At 37.8% G+C, this 18,173-nt stretch overlaps 1 protein-coding gene across 2 annotated transcripts in view; it reads right to left on the bottom strand.

Annotated features, from left to right (window-relative positions):
* The window catches only part of LOC145986361 (endothelin-converting enzyme 2-like), a 187,852-nt gene extending 175,835 nt beyond the window's left edge, over positions 1-12,017 (bottom strand). For both annotated transcript variants that reach the window (XM_083120254.1, XM_083120255.1), the window contains exon 1: positions 11,334-12,017. In XM_083120254.1, coding sequence (XP_082976380.1) covers positions 11,334-11,663 — 330 coding nt within the window. In that variant the 5' untranslated portion in view covers positions 11,664-12,017. The remainder of the gene's footprint in view (positions 1-11,333) is intronic.
* Positions 12,018-18,173: the final 6,156 nt, after the last annotated feature.

The following is an 18,173-nucleotide window of genomic DNA, read 5'->3' as shown; positions in this document are numbered from 1 at the left end:
GTAAAGTGGGAAGGGGGGAAACGAGTGTTATTGCATTTGAAACAGAGTTGAGAGACAAGCTGCATTTCTACATGCACTGCTCATAAAATACGTAACATACTTTTATGAAGAAATCATATTTTAACAGAGATATGAGATTTTCAGCTTACGCTACAGAAAGCTCTAACCATTTAGAATTTTTGCCCTTGCACCTTTTTATTTTATTAGTAGTCAAGTTCTTAATTGTTATTATTGATTCAGTTATGTCTTGGTTCATTTTACATTATTATGAACTGTAAAAACAATTACAAAAGTTTTGTAGGTTCAGTGTTTGTAGAAATATGCTTGTACAATAAAGATATGCAATTAATTGTGTACTTATTTTCTATACCTCTGTAACAATTGATTGACTGATTTTGTTTATTTTACTTCACTTTTCTGCCAATCTTAGCTAATCGCAAAGATGAGGATGAGGATGCACTCCCAACAAATGATTGTTATTAAAAACAACACGAAATGTTAATATGCATGAAAATTATACATGGAAAATACGAGCTGTGTATATCTCACAAAAATAATAAAATGAATTACCCCTTTGTACTGAGCAATCATTAATTCATTATGTCCAAACTTCTACTTCCTCCTGCAGAAAAAGTGTTTTTCTTTGTTTTGTTTACTGCAAACAACAGAAGAAACGTCATGGATTGTGCAATATTTAGAAAATGGGACTTTTATGCGTTCTTGGTTTCATGGCTTGAAATCAAAATTTCGGTTTATTAGCGATTATATTCGCAGTCACTTACGACCGGGGAAGCACCTTTCAAGAAAACTGGGACAGACCTTGTAAAGTAAAAGAAAACATACCGGGATTAAAATTCCTCTGGAGGAGATAAACTTCTTATCAAAATTAAAATCAACACGTGTAGCGAAAACCAAAACACGTCTGAAGTCTTAAATCGTCATATCCATTATAAAAGCTGAGATTGTAAAGAGGCACTCAACAGAACACGCAACCCAAGAGAGTAAAGCGTTGAGGTGTCAGGTTCGAACTCTTGGGGTTACCAACATACCTTATACAGCAACACAGGGAATGTAAAGATGAGAAATGGAATTTCGGGGTAATCATGGGGGATTTTTTAGTATGAGGCACGAACAAAACTGGAAACAGGCTGAACAGTGAAAGTGTGAAGGGGTGGGTGGACTGTGATTTCAAGAATGAAATCTTTTGGCGCCAGTTTCAGTAGTTTGAAAATTCTAACTCGATCGTCTCAAGAAAAGATTCTCCACCATCGTTACAGTATAATTGTCTTGCATTGTAAAGCTTTGATTGATTGATTTGATATGATTTCGCATTTCTTCCGCTTTCGGCTAATCGTGAAGATGATTATGAGTGATGATATGATGAAAGTGATGAAGATTGATTCACTTGCTTTATTTTACTTCGCTTTTTGTGTCACTTTATGGCTAATTTTCGAACATGGGGATGAGTGATGATGATGATGAAATTGATGAATGGACACACACAAATATCCATGCCCAGGCCAGGATTCGAACCCGGGACCCCAGGAAAGTGATGAAGAGACAATCACAATGAACACCTATGCCCAGGCCGGGATTCGAACCCGTGACCTCTAGCGTCGAAGCACACTGTGCTAACCACTTTGCCACAGAGGTCGGAGTAAAGTTTTGAGTAAGTATTTGAAAATGAGTTGCCAACTTGGTTTCTGAACTTGCATTAATCCAACATACCGGAAGCATTATTTCTTTTGGAGGGGAAGCGTTGAGCCCTAAAAACGTCTTCCTTAAATATGACCAAGACAATCCTCACTGAACCTATTCGCCAAATCGTTGTAGGTGTTCTTAAAGTGTTCAAATAAGTTAACATCCTTACTTGTAAAATAGTTCCTTATTGTTAGCAATGGTCCAAGGGTCATGCTCAACAATTCAGATACCAAAAACATTACTCCCATAAATCTTGTAGACGAGGAGCAGTTTGTCAGAACAAAAAATTGCAATTTGATAAAGGATTACACACCAACAGAAAGAACATTACTGCGCATGCGCAGACCGTAAACGCAAATCCCATGTTTCGTGAAAAAATCCCAGGCAGACAATGCTTCGGGAATTTGTTCAGCTCAGATATGTTTGTACATACAACAAAGTTTCTAGAACACACAACATGACTCCGAAAAGTGTTTGTTTCAAGACATCCAGAAACAAATCTCGTAGCGGATATGAACCTTCAGTGTTAAGTTAGTGGTGCGATATCATAAAGTTATCATGGCATACATCTTGCATTACATAATTATCTTTCTACAGTAAGGTCGGAAAAATAATCTTTTTTATGCAGAAGCGAATTAAGGTAAGTTAAAGATTGCATAGGGACAGATTATCTTCCTGAAAACAATATCTACATTTCCACAGATGAAAAATGAGACGTGAGTGGTGGGATCTGATGACAGGTAGAGGATTGATGAGGTGGGTAAAAAAAACTGAACGGATTAAGGCTTACTCTGATAACAGGGCTAGATTATAAGAAAACGCAGGCTATTTATTTTCCTTATTACATACGGTACACAATATTAAAAAGAGATGGCGTTCGCAAAAATAATTATCAGATTTGCTAGTGGTAACTTTTAAAAATTAAATAAGTCATAAATATCTATTCCCAGGTAGGAGCCAATGCTCCACTGCTAACTGCACGTCCTAACACTTAAAGTGAAAGTTGTAAGATTCCTGAGAATCGCACTCTTGTCATAAAGATATATCGTGGTAGTGTGCCCAGCACCAAGCTCCGGCCGCCTTTAAACACAGTTCCACCATTATGGCTTTCCTACCAAGCAAAGGAGTTATTGGTGAAAGCGAGCGCAATGAGACGCTTGGTGTTTCATTTCATACGCTATTTTCTCGTGCATTAAGTCAATAGCAATTAAAATATATGAACAAAAATATTTCTATATTACAAATTACCATTTAGTGTTAGAAATACCTTACATAATTGTTTCAAAAATTCTAATTTCGCAGACTAAATATTTGTTGTTTGTACTTAACTACGCAGCTTATCAATCTTATGAATGTACAATCACCGGCAATAAAAATGGTACACCTAAATCCTGAAACACTCTCTTCCCTGTAAGGCGTTATGTGTGTAGACGTTGCCATTGAAAATTTGCTACTAAAATCCACTTATCGCAACACCGCCTTGCAGGGAAGCGAGAATTTCAGGATCTAGGTGCACCATCTTTATTGCCGGTGACTGTTCAATGGCATGTTGAAAAACAAAACTTGGAAGGAACCACGACTGTTAATGTTAAATTTGGTTGTGTGTGACACAATATATGGTCTTTGAAAAAAATACAAAAACCTACACAATTCCCACAATCCAATTTTTTTAAAAATATGTCATTACAATAAACCTAAAGAGGTTTCACTTGATGCATATGTGCAGGAAATCAATTAGTATTTATTTTTTTTAAAAAAAAGTGAATTATCTCACAAAAGGACAGATATAGATTTTCGACATAAGGTCGGTCATCAATCATACTTATGACGAACGCGCCATCAATCAAAGCACAATGAATGCATGCAAGCCCTCATTAGTGCACAGGAAACCAACTGCCATTCTGATTTAGACTATTAACTTTTGTCGTTACATCATCAAAACCCCATTATTGAGGATCGAAGAACACTAAAATTTTGTCATTTTTTATATATATTCAAATTTGTATTTGCTGTTAGTTCAAACATAAGTCTGAACTGCAGTCTTACAGTTCCCCATCTTGAAATTCCTGTGGATGCAACTGAATATACGTTATTCAACCCTGCATAATATTGGTACTAAATTCAACAAAGTGATAGAAATAAACTAAAAAATTAATGAACAATGGAATGCCTGAAGAATTGTAGCAGCACACGCGGATAATTCTGCCGGTGAAAAATGAACAATGTTAAAAAATATCTATATATGATAGAGGTTGTCACGTTGTATATTAACATTGGATCTGGATTTTTGCATGAAAGGGAGGACTATCGTGAATGCAGCCAGGATTCCTAGAGCAACGTTTTTCAACTGACGTCAACAACCACAAGAAATGTCATGGAGTAAGCGACATTGCAAGGGCAAGATTTTTACTAGTGCATGGGCATGCGCAGACCGATTTATTTGTGATGGCCTCTGGACAATGTTAGCCTAATTGCCGTAACTTGATGTTCCTTTCACACAAAAGCTACAGAGATAAAATTTTACATTATAGTCTATGATAATTCGTTATCATTTTAGCACAGGTTTTCCAATCATTGTGATGATATTTATATTATTTAAATAGTGAAAATAAACAAATCTACATCAGTATTGGTACAGAATAACCAATTCTAACAAATGTAATACAAACAAGGCGGCAGGTAATGTCAGATTCCCTCTCATTCAATAAATAAAATAAGTTTTCATAATTACTATTTGACGTTATTAAACCACTATTATTATTACTTTATAAATTGAACAAGGCTCCTCCATAAATCAATTTGCATTTCTCTTTCTTATGGAAGCGGTTTTCTACTATATTTCAGTCTTCTTGTTATGTATAAATGTAAATCAACAAATAAGCCTTGTGAGTTGAAGAAGGTTGGTTGCATTAGCAATCGAAGCTGGGCTCGGGACACGGATAAGTGAAGGAGCTGTGTGCGATTTATAAAGTAAAGTACTACACTGATTACTTATTATCACAGTAAACAATATTACATTGTTTTGGGGAGGGGGAAAAAAGAGAGAGAGCGGGACATCTGAAATGAAACAAAATGCCTTAATTTTTAAAAAAATTGAGATATTATTTTCATTGTTATAACGGTAGTTTCTCCATGTATCCACCGTGCGCACGTTTTTGTAAGATTGGCAACAAGTAGATGTAGAATTTAGTTAGTGGATGTTGGTGTTTAGTATTTATAATTAATTTGCATGTATTTAGAATTAATTTGCATGTATTTAGAATTCTAATTATATGCAAATTTATTCTAAATACTAAACACCAACATCCACTAACTAATTCTACATCTACAATTGTTCTAACAATGACAAGAAGTAAATAGTCGCTGCTATAAATAATAAAATGATTTCACCACGAACATATCAACCCTAGCTTACCCCAGGGGACGAGGCCCTGTCAAGCCAACTCAATTTTTTTAAAATTTTCAACTGTGAATTTATTTATTTTAAATTGAAAATAAATTACGTTGTTCCCTAGGACATTCCCAATAATTCTGTATTACTTTTGTTCACAAAAACCTTAACTGTAGCGTACATTGGAGGTAAAATTCTCTTGGTGGGGGTATTTGGCACACCCTTCGCGAGTGACAGTGTACAATTTGTTGGTAATGATGGTAATTTTTGTAATGATTACAGTTAATACATAACTGCACCTATATAAACAAAAATGCATCGATGAAAAATTAATATTTTTTACGAGTTTTAGTGAATGATATAATATGTGTGCGACACTCATTGCAATAATTGGTCATGTATTAATAATGGTAATTTTTGTAATTATTATAAGTAATAAACAACTGCACTTTGTATAAGCAAGAAAGGAAGCAGTGATTCTATAACAAAATGGTTTCTTGATTTGGGGGGGGGGGGGTGATGGCCTGTGAGCCCCCTCGTCAGGTAGATAAGTTTCTCGCACGGCACATGTAAGGTAGGGTTAAAACGGTTAAACATGCGTCAGCCACTGGCCAGAAGAACAATTAATGGAAGCTTGCAAAGAATGGGCAACACCAGCATACGATAATGTTTGCTTCGTGATGAAAAAACACCCGAACAGAATCAATTCAGACAAATGCATTGAAATTCATTATCGTCAACAAATAAAGCTGCCACGTTCACACACAGACATAGTTCATATCAGCGCTGCCTAAACATGTGCTCGAAAACACTCTACAAGAACACAGAATGTGCAAGTTTAAGCACATACGATGACACAGAGCACATGAGGGGCTTCAACACGACGCACGCACGACATAATTAAACAAATAATCAAAAAGAAAAGCGCGAAGAGAACAGCTGTTGCGGGCGCAGGCAAATTCTGGCTGAAGACTTCTTCCGCGCGAAGCCAGCCACTCCACGAGCCTCTCGGCGATGGAGTTCGCTGACCCTTTTAGTGGACACAATCGTGCTCTTAATATTTAAGCTATACGGTACGTGCGGATGCCAATGGGCGAATTGCATCGGATCAAACTGCCACTGCCCCCTGCGAGCGATTCCGACAGAGGAAATAACTCTATCAGCAGTGTTTGGTATTTCAAGAAAGTTTCGTCATTCAGATTAACTTGAATCGCGATAAAAGTGCAGCTAACAGGAAAATTGTAATTCACAAGCAGGGTTGTTAAAGGTCCAGGAATTTTAAATTCAATTCCGGTCCAGGAGAAAAAATCAGCAAGCGCAAATTGGCTCTGGACCGTAAACATCCTTTTTAACTGTAAAGTATATCAATTCGTTCTAGGAACATTCTTTCCAGCTGAATTTAAATTCGGTTCAGGAACCTGTTTTTTTCGGCCAAATTTAAATACTGTCCAGGAACAGTTTTTACGGATCAATTTAAATGCAGTCCAAGAACCTTTTCTCCGGATCAATTTAAATACGGTCCAGGAACCTTTTTTCAATTAAACAATACGCAACTTGTACCGAATTTAAATTGTCCGAGGAAAAAGGTTCCAGTCCTACAGCAGAGCCCAATAGAACCCATTAACATTTATGGGTTTATGGACCTTTAGCAACCCTGTTTACAAGTCTAATTCTGTTAGCAAGTTGTATCTTTGACTATCGGCGTAGCCAGGCATGGATCACAGGGGCACGGCCCCCATCCCGGAATTTGCCCATATTAATGCAGTACTTACATAAACAAAAGTAGCCGTTCTTTATAGATTTGAGGGTGTGGAGTGATTAGCACAGCGAGCTGCCTCGCCAGGGGTCCCGGGTTCGAATCCAGGCCTGTACTCGAGTGTTCTTTGCGAGTGCCCCTTCATCAGCTTCACCATATCACTCGTCCTCATCGTCGGGATTAGCCAAAAGTGGCAGAAAACCTAATTTGAGTTTTATTACTCCATAGAACTATAAACCATATATTTGGAGGGTTCAGTACAGCTTAGACAAAAAATATAATTACAATTTTTTTGTAGTTTACAATTTAAGTATTCACTACTGCTATAGCTACGACGCCAGGGGTCCCGGGTTCGAATCCTGGCCTGGGCATGGATGTTTGTGAGTGTCCATTCATCAATTTCATTATATCATCACTCATCCCCATCTTCGCAAATTAACTAAAAGTGGCACGAAAGGTGAAGTAAAATAAAGGAAATCAAATCAAATAAAAAAAAAACTACTGCTATAATATTCATAATAGTTTTGTTTTTTTTTAATTTGCTTTCAAACCTTGTCCTACCTTCTGCTTTTATATCATTTGGTAGGTTATTGAAAACTTTAATTGCCATCTGTTCATGTCCTTCTTGAACTAATGTCACCTGGTGAAGTAGGGCTTTAGAAGCTGTTTATTTCCAGTGCTACATGTATGTTCTATTGAGTTTTGTGGCGTAATATTTTTTCTCGCATGCAATGCCATTTGATATACAGTGAAGGCATTTTGTATTTCTTAAACGTCTTTAATTCCTGCTATAATCGACGCTAACAAACAAAAAAATCTTTAACATGGCGCAAGACAACACAGGATTGCATAAGATAGTAATTCATCCACACGCACTCAACAACAAAAAAATTCTTGACACCCTCTAAAACTTTTACGTATGAGCTCATTTTATACACACTTCGGCTCTAAATTTACCAAAGCTCTGGCATTCCTAAACTCCAAGATTTATACCACAGCAACATATCTCTTCCCCCTGGCCCTATCCTGGGCAATATCAATCCACTCTGGATCATCTTTACCAGTTTTCTTTTACCTTTTCAGCCCCTCCCGATGCAAAATTCTGGACAAACTCCTGTCACGAGATTATGGTGTGCAATGTGCAAAGTACCGCGTACCTCACAAACCTCCCTGCTCTGTAACACGGCCTTGGCGACGAAGCTTACAGATCAAGGTCATCGCTTCCCTTCATCACCCACTTACCGGAACCGAAGGTCCAAAATCATTTGTCTCGTAGCCACATTTTCCTGCCTTTGTTGTCGATGGAGGCCACTGCATCGCCTGCTATAACTTTTAAAAACTCCACACCTTACCAAATTGATAAGACCTTTGGCAAAGCGAACATCATTTACACGTATTGAATTTCCGTAATTTCGACTTACAAACTTTGATTTTTGGTATTTAGAGTCGCTCTTCCTCCATCCTTGGTTAATCGCGACGATGAGGATGAGTGATTATTTAATGAAACTGATGGACACTCACAAAGAACACCCACGCCCAGGGTGGGATTCGAATCCGAGACTCCCGCCACGCAGACTATACGAAGTGTTTTAATATTGGTAGTATCACTTAAGTGGTAGTAAACAGGGTGTCCCAAAAGTACTAACCCGAACACAGAAAGAATGGCATAACAGATTAGTTCCGGAAATTCTTGCAGGAAAGCAAAGATTGAGGAATTCACACATCCTCACAAAAAAAATCTCATCACTCACGGTGACTGCGGTAGCCAAGACAATTATGTGGTTTTGAACTAAATGTGAATACTTTCAAACCCTGCTATGAGGGAGTAATAACAAGTTGTGATAGGTCAACTTCATAGAGATATGTTTTTATTATTTTCGGTATTTATCGTCAATTTTCTGCTACTTTTCTCAAATAGCGACGATGAGGATGAGTCATGAAATGAATGAAGGGAAACCCAGGACCCCTGGCGCCGAAACGCGCTGTGCTAACCACTTTGCCACGGAGGTCGGCAGGTCTTTTTATTAGAGTAATCATGTGAAACATTGGTAAACATTAGTCTTGAAACAGAACATTGTCAAAATTCTGGAGTAGTGTTTGAACTTTTATGTAAACTTATGAAATGTAAAACTTTCCCCAAAAAATGTAATAATTGATCATAGACTATGACATCAATACCGGTACTCGATTCGAAGTTTTTATCAAATACTGAATGGAGTACTTGAATACTTCATGTTATATATAAAAATAAATAAATAAATAAATAAATAAATAAAAGACAAATGTTGCTTGAACAGGACCGTAGGAATCATTCGACTACAAGAACAAAATTACATTGAAATACCAAGTGTATGTTTATTTTTTACGGGACGCGATAGTAAGATGCATGCTACACGTTGCCTTTTAAGAATTGAACCTTAAAATTGACCTTAGTTAAAACCCACAGTTAAATACTTTTGTAAACTATAAGCAGGGAATGGATTTATATATAAATATGTATCTTCATATGACACTAAAACCAATGGTATTTCGTATTATCTCTGCCCTCTGAGACCAGGAGGAGATTAATGTTTTAGCACTTAAACGAAAGTTTGGTAATCCGTTGTTTTGACAACGAAAAATAAAGCATATTTTGCATTTGAATTTTGCCTCAAAGTTAGTATCATGTAAGCCCAAATCATAAGCTAGTTGAGTCGCTTGTTTAATGAAAATTGCCCACAACTGTAAGTTCATATTCAATTCCCTACTTTGATTAAATAACTTAATATATACATATGACTAGGGGTCGGATAATTATGCATATTGCATATGCAAATTCATATTTATGGATTTTTAACTAAAATGCATATTTCATATGCAGGTGCATATTTGTATGAAAATAAGTTGATGTTGTGCATATTTTTGTGTCCACAATTAACACCGAGCATATACTGTATTCATTTTTCTTCTCCTCGCCTCTCTTCTTTTCTTTGTATTTTCTCTGTCTTTTTTCTTTCAACAACTTCAAACAAGTTAAAGCTTCAAACAAGCATCAAACTTATAGAAGACGTTAAAGAGGTTGAAGGTCCTGTGTATGTACAGAAATTTGATGCAGTATTGAAAAAAACAGTGGGTATGCAACAGTGGTGAAAGTTTGCAAAATTCTGCATACAAATGGACAACGTGTGGATGATCTGGAACTTGATGTGACTGAATTTGTTGCCCTAAAATGCAGTCACTTGTATCTTGCGAAGTGGAACGTGTGTTTTCTGAATATAAGACTATTCTAGCTGAAAACAAAAAGAGTTTCAAGTTAGAAAATTTGAGACATGTTGTTATCAAATGCAATCATGATCTTGATCTGTAGTGTATTGTGTTTCATTTAACGCAGAACTATATTAATTGGAAAAAAATCTGTGTAGCGAATGAGCATTCAGAATAATGCATAATCATTGTCTGGCATGTAATCTTTCATAGTTTGTAATACACTGCATTTATAAATTAAACGGGTTTTTAAAGTGCATATTTTACACTTTTTTAGTGCATATTGCATGCATATTTTGAGTTTTTTTAGTGCATAACTATCCGAGCAGAACGAAGGATATGTATGGAAAATCAGTGGAAGACATGAGCGTTCCGGGGCGGAAGGGTCGACTTTAACATGGTTCATAAAGTAACTAAAATAAATACGTTTCAATAATGAGCATTCCAGCAGAATAACCGCCACAAAAATTAATTTAGCTCGAAAAGTAAGAGGGAAATTTCTAGCGTCACATATGCTAGATGCATGAAAGCTAAATGGGCATCCACAGCAAGGGCGTCCGTACAGGAGGGTCAGAGGGGACTCCCATACCACCATTGAGATATCTGCAAAAAGTTCATTTAATTCGAATGATGAAATTGTAGCTATGTTTTGTTCCAATTAATACAGGCTGTAAGTTAAAACAATTAACTGCCCTCCCAAACAAAATATCAGAGACTGTCATGTTGACTGCCGTAACTAGAACTGTGCAGGGCGGCAAAAAGTCGGGAACTGTTCATATCAAAGTGACAGATGTTGATGGAAAGGAAGCAAGGAAAATCCAGTATCTATTTAAATAGATCTGTCTGATCATGTCAACAGCGGCTTCAATTTTATGATTTGAAAATAATAATGATAATAACAATAATAAAAGTAAAATATAAGTTTCTATGACTCAAGAGCAAGATATTAAATTTTACGCTGCCCTCCCACCCCCTGAAAATAAATCCTGCGTGCGGGTTTCATCCTTAGGTTTCATTCTGATTCACCTCTTACACAACCGACTGCTAGATGCCTGGGCTTGCCGAACTTTGTAAATGTCCTAAGGATTCATTGATTTGACGGAATCGGTTTAATTTACGTCGATTTTTGACACTTTGGCTAATCGCGACGAGCAACGTCCTAACGAATGAGTTCTGCTGAAAAAAAATAACATTCATAAAATCAGTTGGAATCAAAACAACAACGTAGGGTAGTAATCTTACCTCAGCCGAGGCGGACAAGCAGGCTGATCTAGTGCAGACTTGGACGAGCTTGTGATGGGGCAAACTGGGCCACAATGCAGCCAGCACGATGACTACGATCACGAGAAACAGGATCACAATCAACAAACCGATCAAAATCAGGAACCTTCGGGAACTCAACCCGGTCTTTTCCCTGCTGCGTTCGTACATGGAGGCCGCGGGGCCCCTCTTCTTGCCGCCGGTCGGTTTGACCTCGAGGGTGTCGCACGTGTCGGGGAGACAGCGATCGTTTTCGGTGGGCGAGGGGACCTCGGCGTCCCTGCCGTTCTCCTGAGGCTTGTCCACAGACATGGCAACACACGCACACCAACGTACACTCACTCTAAAACGGGGCGTCAATCAAACCACGGCAGCGGCCCACAACACGGTAATATTGCACTCTCGCAGCAACAGGCTTTTTTCCCCCACTGGACCACACTGCACAGCAGACGAGATCCACCAACAGCCGTACACAAAACAGACACTTGTTCACTGAAAGGTCAATCTCTGGTGCATTTCCTTGCTTCAAGCACGAAGCGAATTACGGAGCTGTGGACGCATGCCGAAAGATCGTCTTCCCGTACACGACGCACTTCAATACAAACACGTATCACACCTAACGAAACTCTGCTCTGACAATAAAGATGCTTGCAACTGTTGCTTGCAACGAAGAATGACTGGCGCTCTCTTCTCGTTCTGCCCAGTGTTGCCACGAACCGAGACCAGAATTTCCCTTTCCAAGGTACAAAATTTCCCCTTTTATCCCAATTCTTCCCTTCCTATTACAAAATGTAATTTGATTTGATTTGATTTAGTTTATTTTACTTCGCGTTTTGTGCCTCTTGGCTAATTTGCGAAGATGGGGATGAGTGATGAAATGATGAAATTGATGAATGGACATTCACAAACAACCAAGCCCGACCGGGATTCGAACCCGGGACCCTTGGCGTCGCAGCGCGATGTGCTAACCACTCGGCCACAGGGTCGGGCATTACAAAATGTAAATCTAAGATCACAAACATTACTATGATTTTTACCAACCCATAGAAATCATCAACCTACAGAGATAGGATCCATTGATTGATTGATTTAGTTTATTTTACTTCGCCTTTTATGCCCCTTTTGGCTAATCGCGAAGATGGGGATGAGTGATGATATGATGAAATTGATGAAGGGGCACTTACAAACACCCATGCCCAGGCCGGGATTCGAACCCGCGACCTCTGGCGTCGGAGACCGGCGATGGGATCCATTGAATATTGGATCGAATTGTACTTTGCGGGAAAATATACAAAATATGGGAATTTTATGAGAACAGTTACCTCGTTGTGTTTATACTAGTTTTGTTATGAGAATAATTTTAAAAATAACTTGTAAATAATGGGAAATTTTAATTGGTCCTATTAATTATTATTATTCTAGTGGGAATAATTTACGTAACGGAAGGCTTGAATTAATATTTGAGCCCGATACATGTTACAATTTTGACATTTTCATAAAATTTCCCTGCAATGAGGGAAATTTCCCTTCATATGCAACACTGGTTCTGCCGCTACCAACGCTTCAGCGAGACAAACTGGCTGCTTCGTGCAGCGCTCGGCGATGCGCTTCTGTCAGCAAGCTCCGCTCCTCATCCCACAGAGGAAGCGGGAAAATTGCTACCTGAGGAGGGGAGGAGGGGGGGGGGTGGAGAGTTTTACCTGACACTTTTTTGTGCGTATCCAAGTTGCATGCCTGACGGGTAGTTCACAACGTCCGTTGTTCCGGAATTTAATTCTTCTTCTGTGAATCTGTTACGCCCAGTGACGGGTCACAAAAAAAAGTGGGGAGGCGGAGAGATATTTTTTCTGGGGGGCAGGGCTGTCGCATTTAGTATACACCTAAATGCCGCACAGAAAATGCGTATTTGGGCTAAAAGAGAATTTATTCATCTATTTTTTCTTGATTGCTTGGGGACGCTCATCTCCCTCCCATCTCTCCCCTCTGGCGTCGTCACTGGTTACGCCCTCTTGATGATGTTGTTTACTTCCTCTTCCTTTAGCCGACCTTCGTGGCAGAGCGCTATGTCCGAGTTGCAGTTCGTCCGAAAGCGGCGTAGAAAAATGCTACAGTTCGTCCGGGACGGTTTAATGAGTTGCGTTTCGTTCGAGCTTTGTCCAGAAATTTTAGTCATGGCAGATGGCAACACTTTCTTACTAGCTGACGACTGTGAAGGTGAGAGGTTATTAATATTTGCAAGTTCCAAAGGGAAAGAAATATTAAAACAACAAAAAGATATTTTCTTGGATGGAACATTTAAAGAATGTTAGCAAGCAGTTTGCTCAGTTGCATACAGCACGTAGATTTAGGAAGCACTAGAGAAGAGACAAATGTTTTTGCGTTGCTTCCTGACAAGAAAAAGGTTACCTACATTCGCCTATTTCAAGCTAACCTTAAAGTACACCGTGATTCAAAAAGAATATACGTATTATAAACTAGTATGCTGTTGAAACAACTACTCATCGGAACACAGTCCAGCGGTTCTCAACGGAATGTAGCATCGCGTAGTTTCGTTCAATTGCCGCTAGATCGCTGCCGAGTACGATAATTTCATGGAGCTGTTAAGCATTTTAAACATTCTAAAAATAACTTAAAATATCCATGGATTATCCGTGCGGGTCCATGGGTCACTTATGACCCCCTGTCGTGCATGCCGAGTGCGAGGCAGGCCTACCTCTAATTTTATCGAGATGGACCTTATCGCACTGTAAACCTAAGCAATCAACAATAGGTTTTAAAGCTTCATTAAACGCTATTAGGATGATAACCGTCGGACGAAACTCTACTCGGTCAGGTAACCGTAAGCTGCCTGTTCCTGGAATTCGGACGAAACGCAACTCAGACGAAACGCTACGCCATGAGTGTCCTGAGTTTGAATCTTCTCCTGAGCACGAGTGGTTTGTGTGAGCTTTCCTTCATCAATTTCATCATATCATCACCATCGCTCATCCTCATCTTCGCGATTAGCCAAAAGTGGCAGACAAGGACCAGCGAAGTAAAATAAACCAAATCAATCAATAAATTATTTTATAATGGTATTCTCCTTATTTAGTATCGACCACTGTTGGTCCATCATGGCGAAGAGGAGGAATCAATGTGCGAATTCCGGGGGGAGAGGGATTCCCCCCTAATAACACTGGGGAACAAAAAAAAGATTTTATTTTGCGGCATAAAGTTTAATAACAGTTTCAGCACACAAAACAGCTGTGATTGCCAATTGTATGATTGGTTCAGTTGAATTGACTCCAGTTATAAAAATAAACACACCATGGAAAATGTAGGAGGTAAAATTACTCTACGCTTTTCTCGGTAATATCAAAATTTATAATTGGCTGAAATTCCCATAAGAAACTTATTTATTTATTTGTAAATTGTTGCTAGGTAACTTATGAAGCATTGCTAGGCAATATATCGGACACTCAACAAACCTTAAGGAAGAATAACAAAACATAAAAATGGTTTTAGAAAAAAATTGAATATGCTGAACATAAGTGGCTCGTGTGTGTGTGGATTTGAAGATGGTGAATTTTTTACTAGGACAGCAAAGTGGGTACACAAAATATCCCTGTTTGCTATGTTTGTGGGATAGTCGTGCTAGAGAAAAGCATTGGACGATAAAAGTTTGGCCCCCAAGGGAAAATATTAGTGGAAAAAGCTAATATCATTCATGAACCGCTGATAGATAGGGACAAAATCATCCTTCCGCCACTGCATATTAAACTTGGGTTGATAAAACAGTTTGTCAAGGCCTTAGATACAAGTGTTGATTGTTTCAAATATATATGCCACACTTTTCCAGGACTAAGTATAAAAATATTGAAGGCAGGAATCTTTGAGAGACCACAAATTCGTACACTTATAAATGATGCCAATTTTACAACTTACATGTCTTACATCGAATCTGAGGCCTGGCTGAGCTTTGTGTCCGTCGTCAAAAACTTTTTGGGGAATCACAGCGCAGAAAAGTACCCCGATATAGTTGGAAATATGTTGAAAAATGTTGAGAAATTGGGAGCTAATATGACTGTGAAGATACATTTTCTACATAGCCACATTGACAGATTCCCTGAGATCGTTGGTGATTTTAGTGAAGAACGGGGAGAAAGGTTCCATCAGGATATAAGGATAATAGAAGAAAGGTACCAGGGACGGTGGGATCGCCACGTGATGGCCGACTACTGTTGGAGCTTACAGAGGGATTGTGCTAAAAAGCAATACAACAGGAAATCGTATAGAAAACGTTTCACATAGTTTGTTACTTCATTGTGTACATATTTTCTTAATTCTTTGGATCATAGGCCTATATATATTTATTTTTATAATAATGATTGTAATCACAAAAAGAAATATTAAATTGTTGTTGGAAGTTCATTTATATGTATATCTTATGTTTCCGCCATTTTGGTTTAGTTGCATTTATTTCATAAATTAGAGCCAATTCAGGAAATATATTATTATATCATTATTCAGCAGCATGAAATTGCCCTAAATTAGCTCTCAAACACTGTGCCGCAATTTCACTGTTCCCCAGTGTAATCTTTTCTGAAAACTCCCCATCACAAATTTCACAGGAGGGAGTTTTTATTATAAGAGCAAAAGATGAGCAGTTAGTTTCGACTTGAAATATATACTTTATTGAGGATAATACCGAAAACACAGGAGAGTAGTGTGTTTGTAATTATTACATGCTTTCTCTATGTTTTTCAAGAGATCATTAACAGACATACACCAGTAACAAAGTCAAATAAGAATGCCAGACATATATGACTATGAAATATAATTGATTTATAGTAATAGAAATTAAGAACTAAACAAAAACTTATATATAATAAAACTACTTCAACTGTTTTGTAATTTATTCATATCTCTCACCAATTAGTAAAGAAATTAATTTGTTACTTTATAAATATCTGACATATGTAAAAGTAGCAAGTTAATTTCTTTACATGTATTTAATAATAATGTATTTTTAAATATTTAGTATTTTACTTTTACATTTAATAACTTAAATATGTATAAATTATATGTGTAGATTAAAACATCCCCCCTACTAATCCTCATCCGTGGTGGCCCCGCAAGAGTGAGTAGCTTTACCTTCGGTAACTACTGACAAATCAGGAGCCATGCAGTTAAAGAAGGGAAAATATCTAATACCCATTAACTATGTACTAATCAACCTCACCTAACCTACAGGTAAGAAGGCAAGATAGATAAAAGAAAAGAGGAAAGAAGCACATTAGAAGAGAGAAGGGTAGGCTTACCATACGTCCGGGATTAGCCCGAACAGTCCTGGGTTTTTAGTGCTGTCCGGGATTGCAAAATGTCCGGGGTTTTGAGAATCTGGACATGAAAATAGCTACCGGTATAGAATATTCACGATCAGAATTTATGACCGGCAAGGATCGATCGATCATAAGGATCGATTATATATTTTCTTTCTTCAAGATATCGACTTCCGAGCGCTTCCGTTTACGTACTTCCGTCAGCGTCTTGGTCGTCTTGCAAGCGTGTGAAGTTACTCGTCTACACATTTTTGATAATTACTATTTATACATTTTTGTATGGTTCTGTAGCCTACAGTTATTTAATAATGTAGTTTTGAAATTGGAAGCTAATTCTATCACAGCAACAGAAGCATTTCAGACATATTCTCAAGTAATTTATCAACTTCAGGAAAGAAAAACCTATAAATTTATACAATCTTCTGCCAAAGAATTGCTATGCCCTCTAAAATAAAATAATGATGCTCAGGAACAAAAATTCTTCTCAAGCGTAGACAATTTTCATAATTCTAGTATACAATACTTAGAGTTGTGTAGAAACAGTTTTGATTAAGTTAGTAAGTTTCAGTGGATGAATTTACAAACTGAAATTGCTTGGTCTGATTTACAAGAGAGTGCACAAGTGATTAATGCAATTGTAAAAGATACCATAAAGATTCATGACCTATTTGATGAACGTACATTGTGGAACAAGGTAATTCAAAATCAAAAGGTAAGTTTTGGTTCGAGTTCTGAAAAAGTACCAGATTTATTATTTTTGTAAAAAAACAAAGAAAACTTAAATTTAGCAGTAACGAGTTGATTGCGAATATGTCCTAGGTTGGACCCAAAATAATATGGTAAGCCTTCAGAAGAGGTAAGGGTTTGAAAGAAGTGTAAGGAAAATATGACTGAGAAAACGGAACACACAAACATACGCAGTGATATGAAAATAAGAAACCACGAAGAAAATAGGGTTTAAAGAACAAGAAAATTCAATTTAAGAGAATCAAACATTAAGTTGCAATACGGAAAGAAGATACCGAAAGGAAACGAAGTAAGAATTGAAGGCAACACCAAAGACCTGAAAGTACAGGCAGGATTGTTTTAGAATGTTGATTTAGTTTATTTTACTCCGCTTTTCTGCCACTTTTGGCTAAGACGCGAGGATGGGGATGAGTGATGATGCCATGAAATTCATGAAGGGACACTCATCAAGAACATGCATGCTCGGACCTGCATTCGAACCCGAGACTCCTGGAGTTGTAACAAGCTTGTGATAACCACTCAGCCACGGAGCTTGGTTCAAGGAGGATTTAAACTTCACCCGATGATAATCCTAGAAAATTATTTAATATTTAAGTAGAGACTAGACCATTTTCCCTCGCCCGTACTAGTTCGAGTCTCTCACCCTCGAGCGTTTACAATGGAATATCATTTTAGCGTGACAACAATCATAGACACATGTAAAATATCCGTCCTGGTAATTTCAGCCCACAATCATCTACTTAATTGTCATGCA

Source organism: Lepisma saccharinum, chromosome 4 (genome assembly GCF_977018435.1).
Source record: "Lepisma saccharinum chromosome 4, izLepSacc3.1, whole genome shotgun sequence".
Classification (NCBI taxonomy): Eukaryota; Metazoa; Arthropoda; class Insecta; order Zygentoma; family Lepismatidae; genus Lepisma; species Lepisma saccharinum.
Note: the sequence above shows the minus strand (reverse complement) of the source record. Positions and strands in the feature narration are given on the sequence as shown.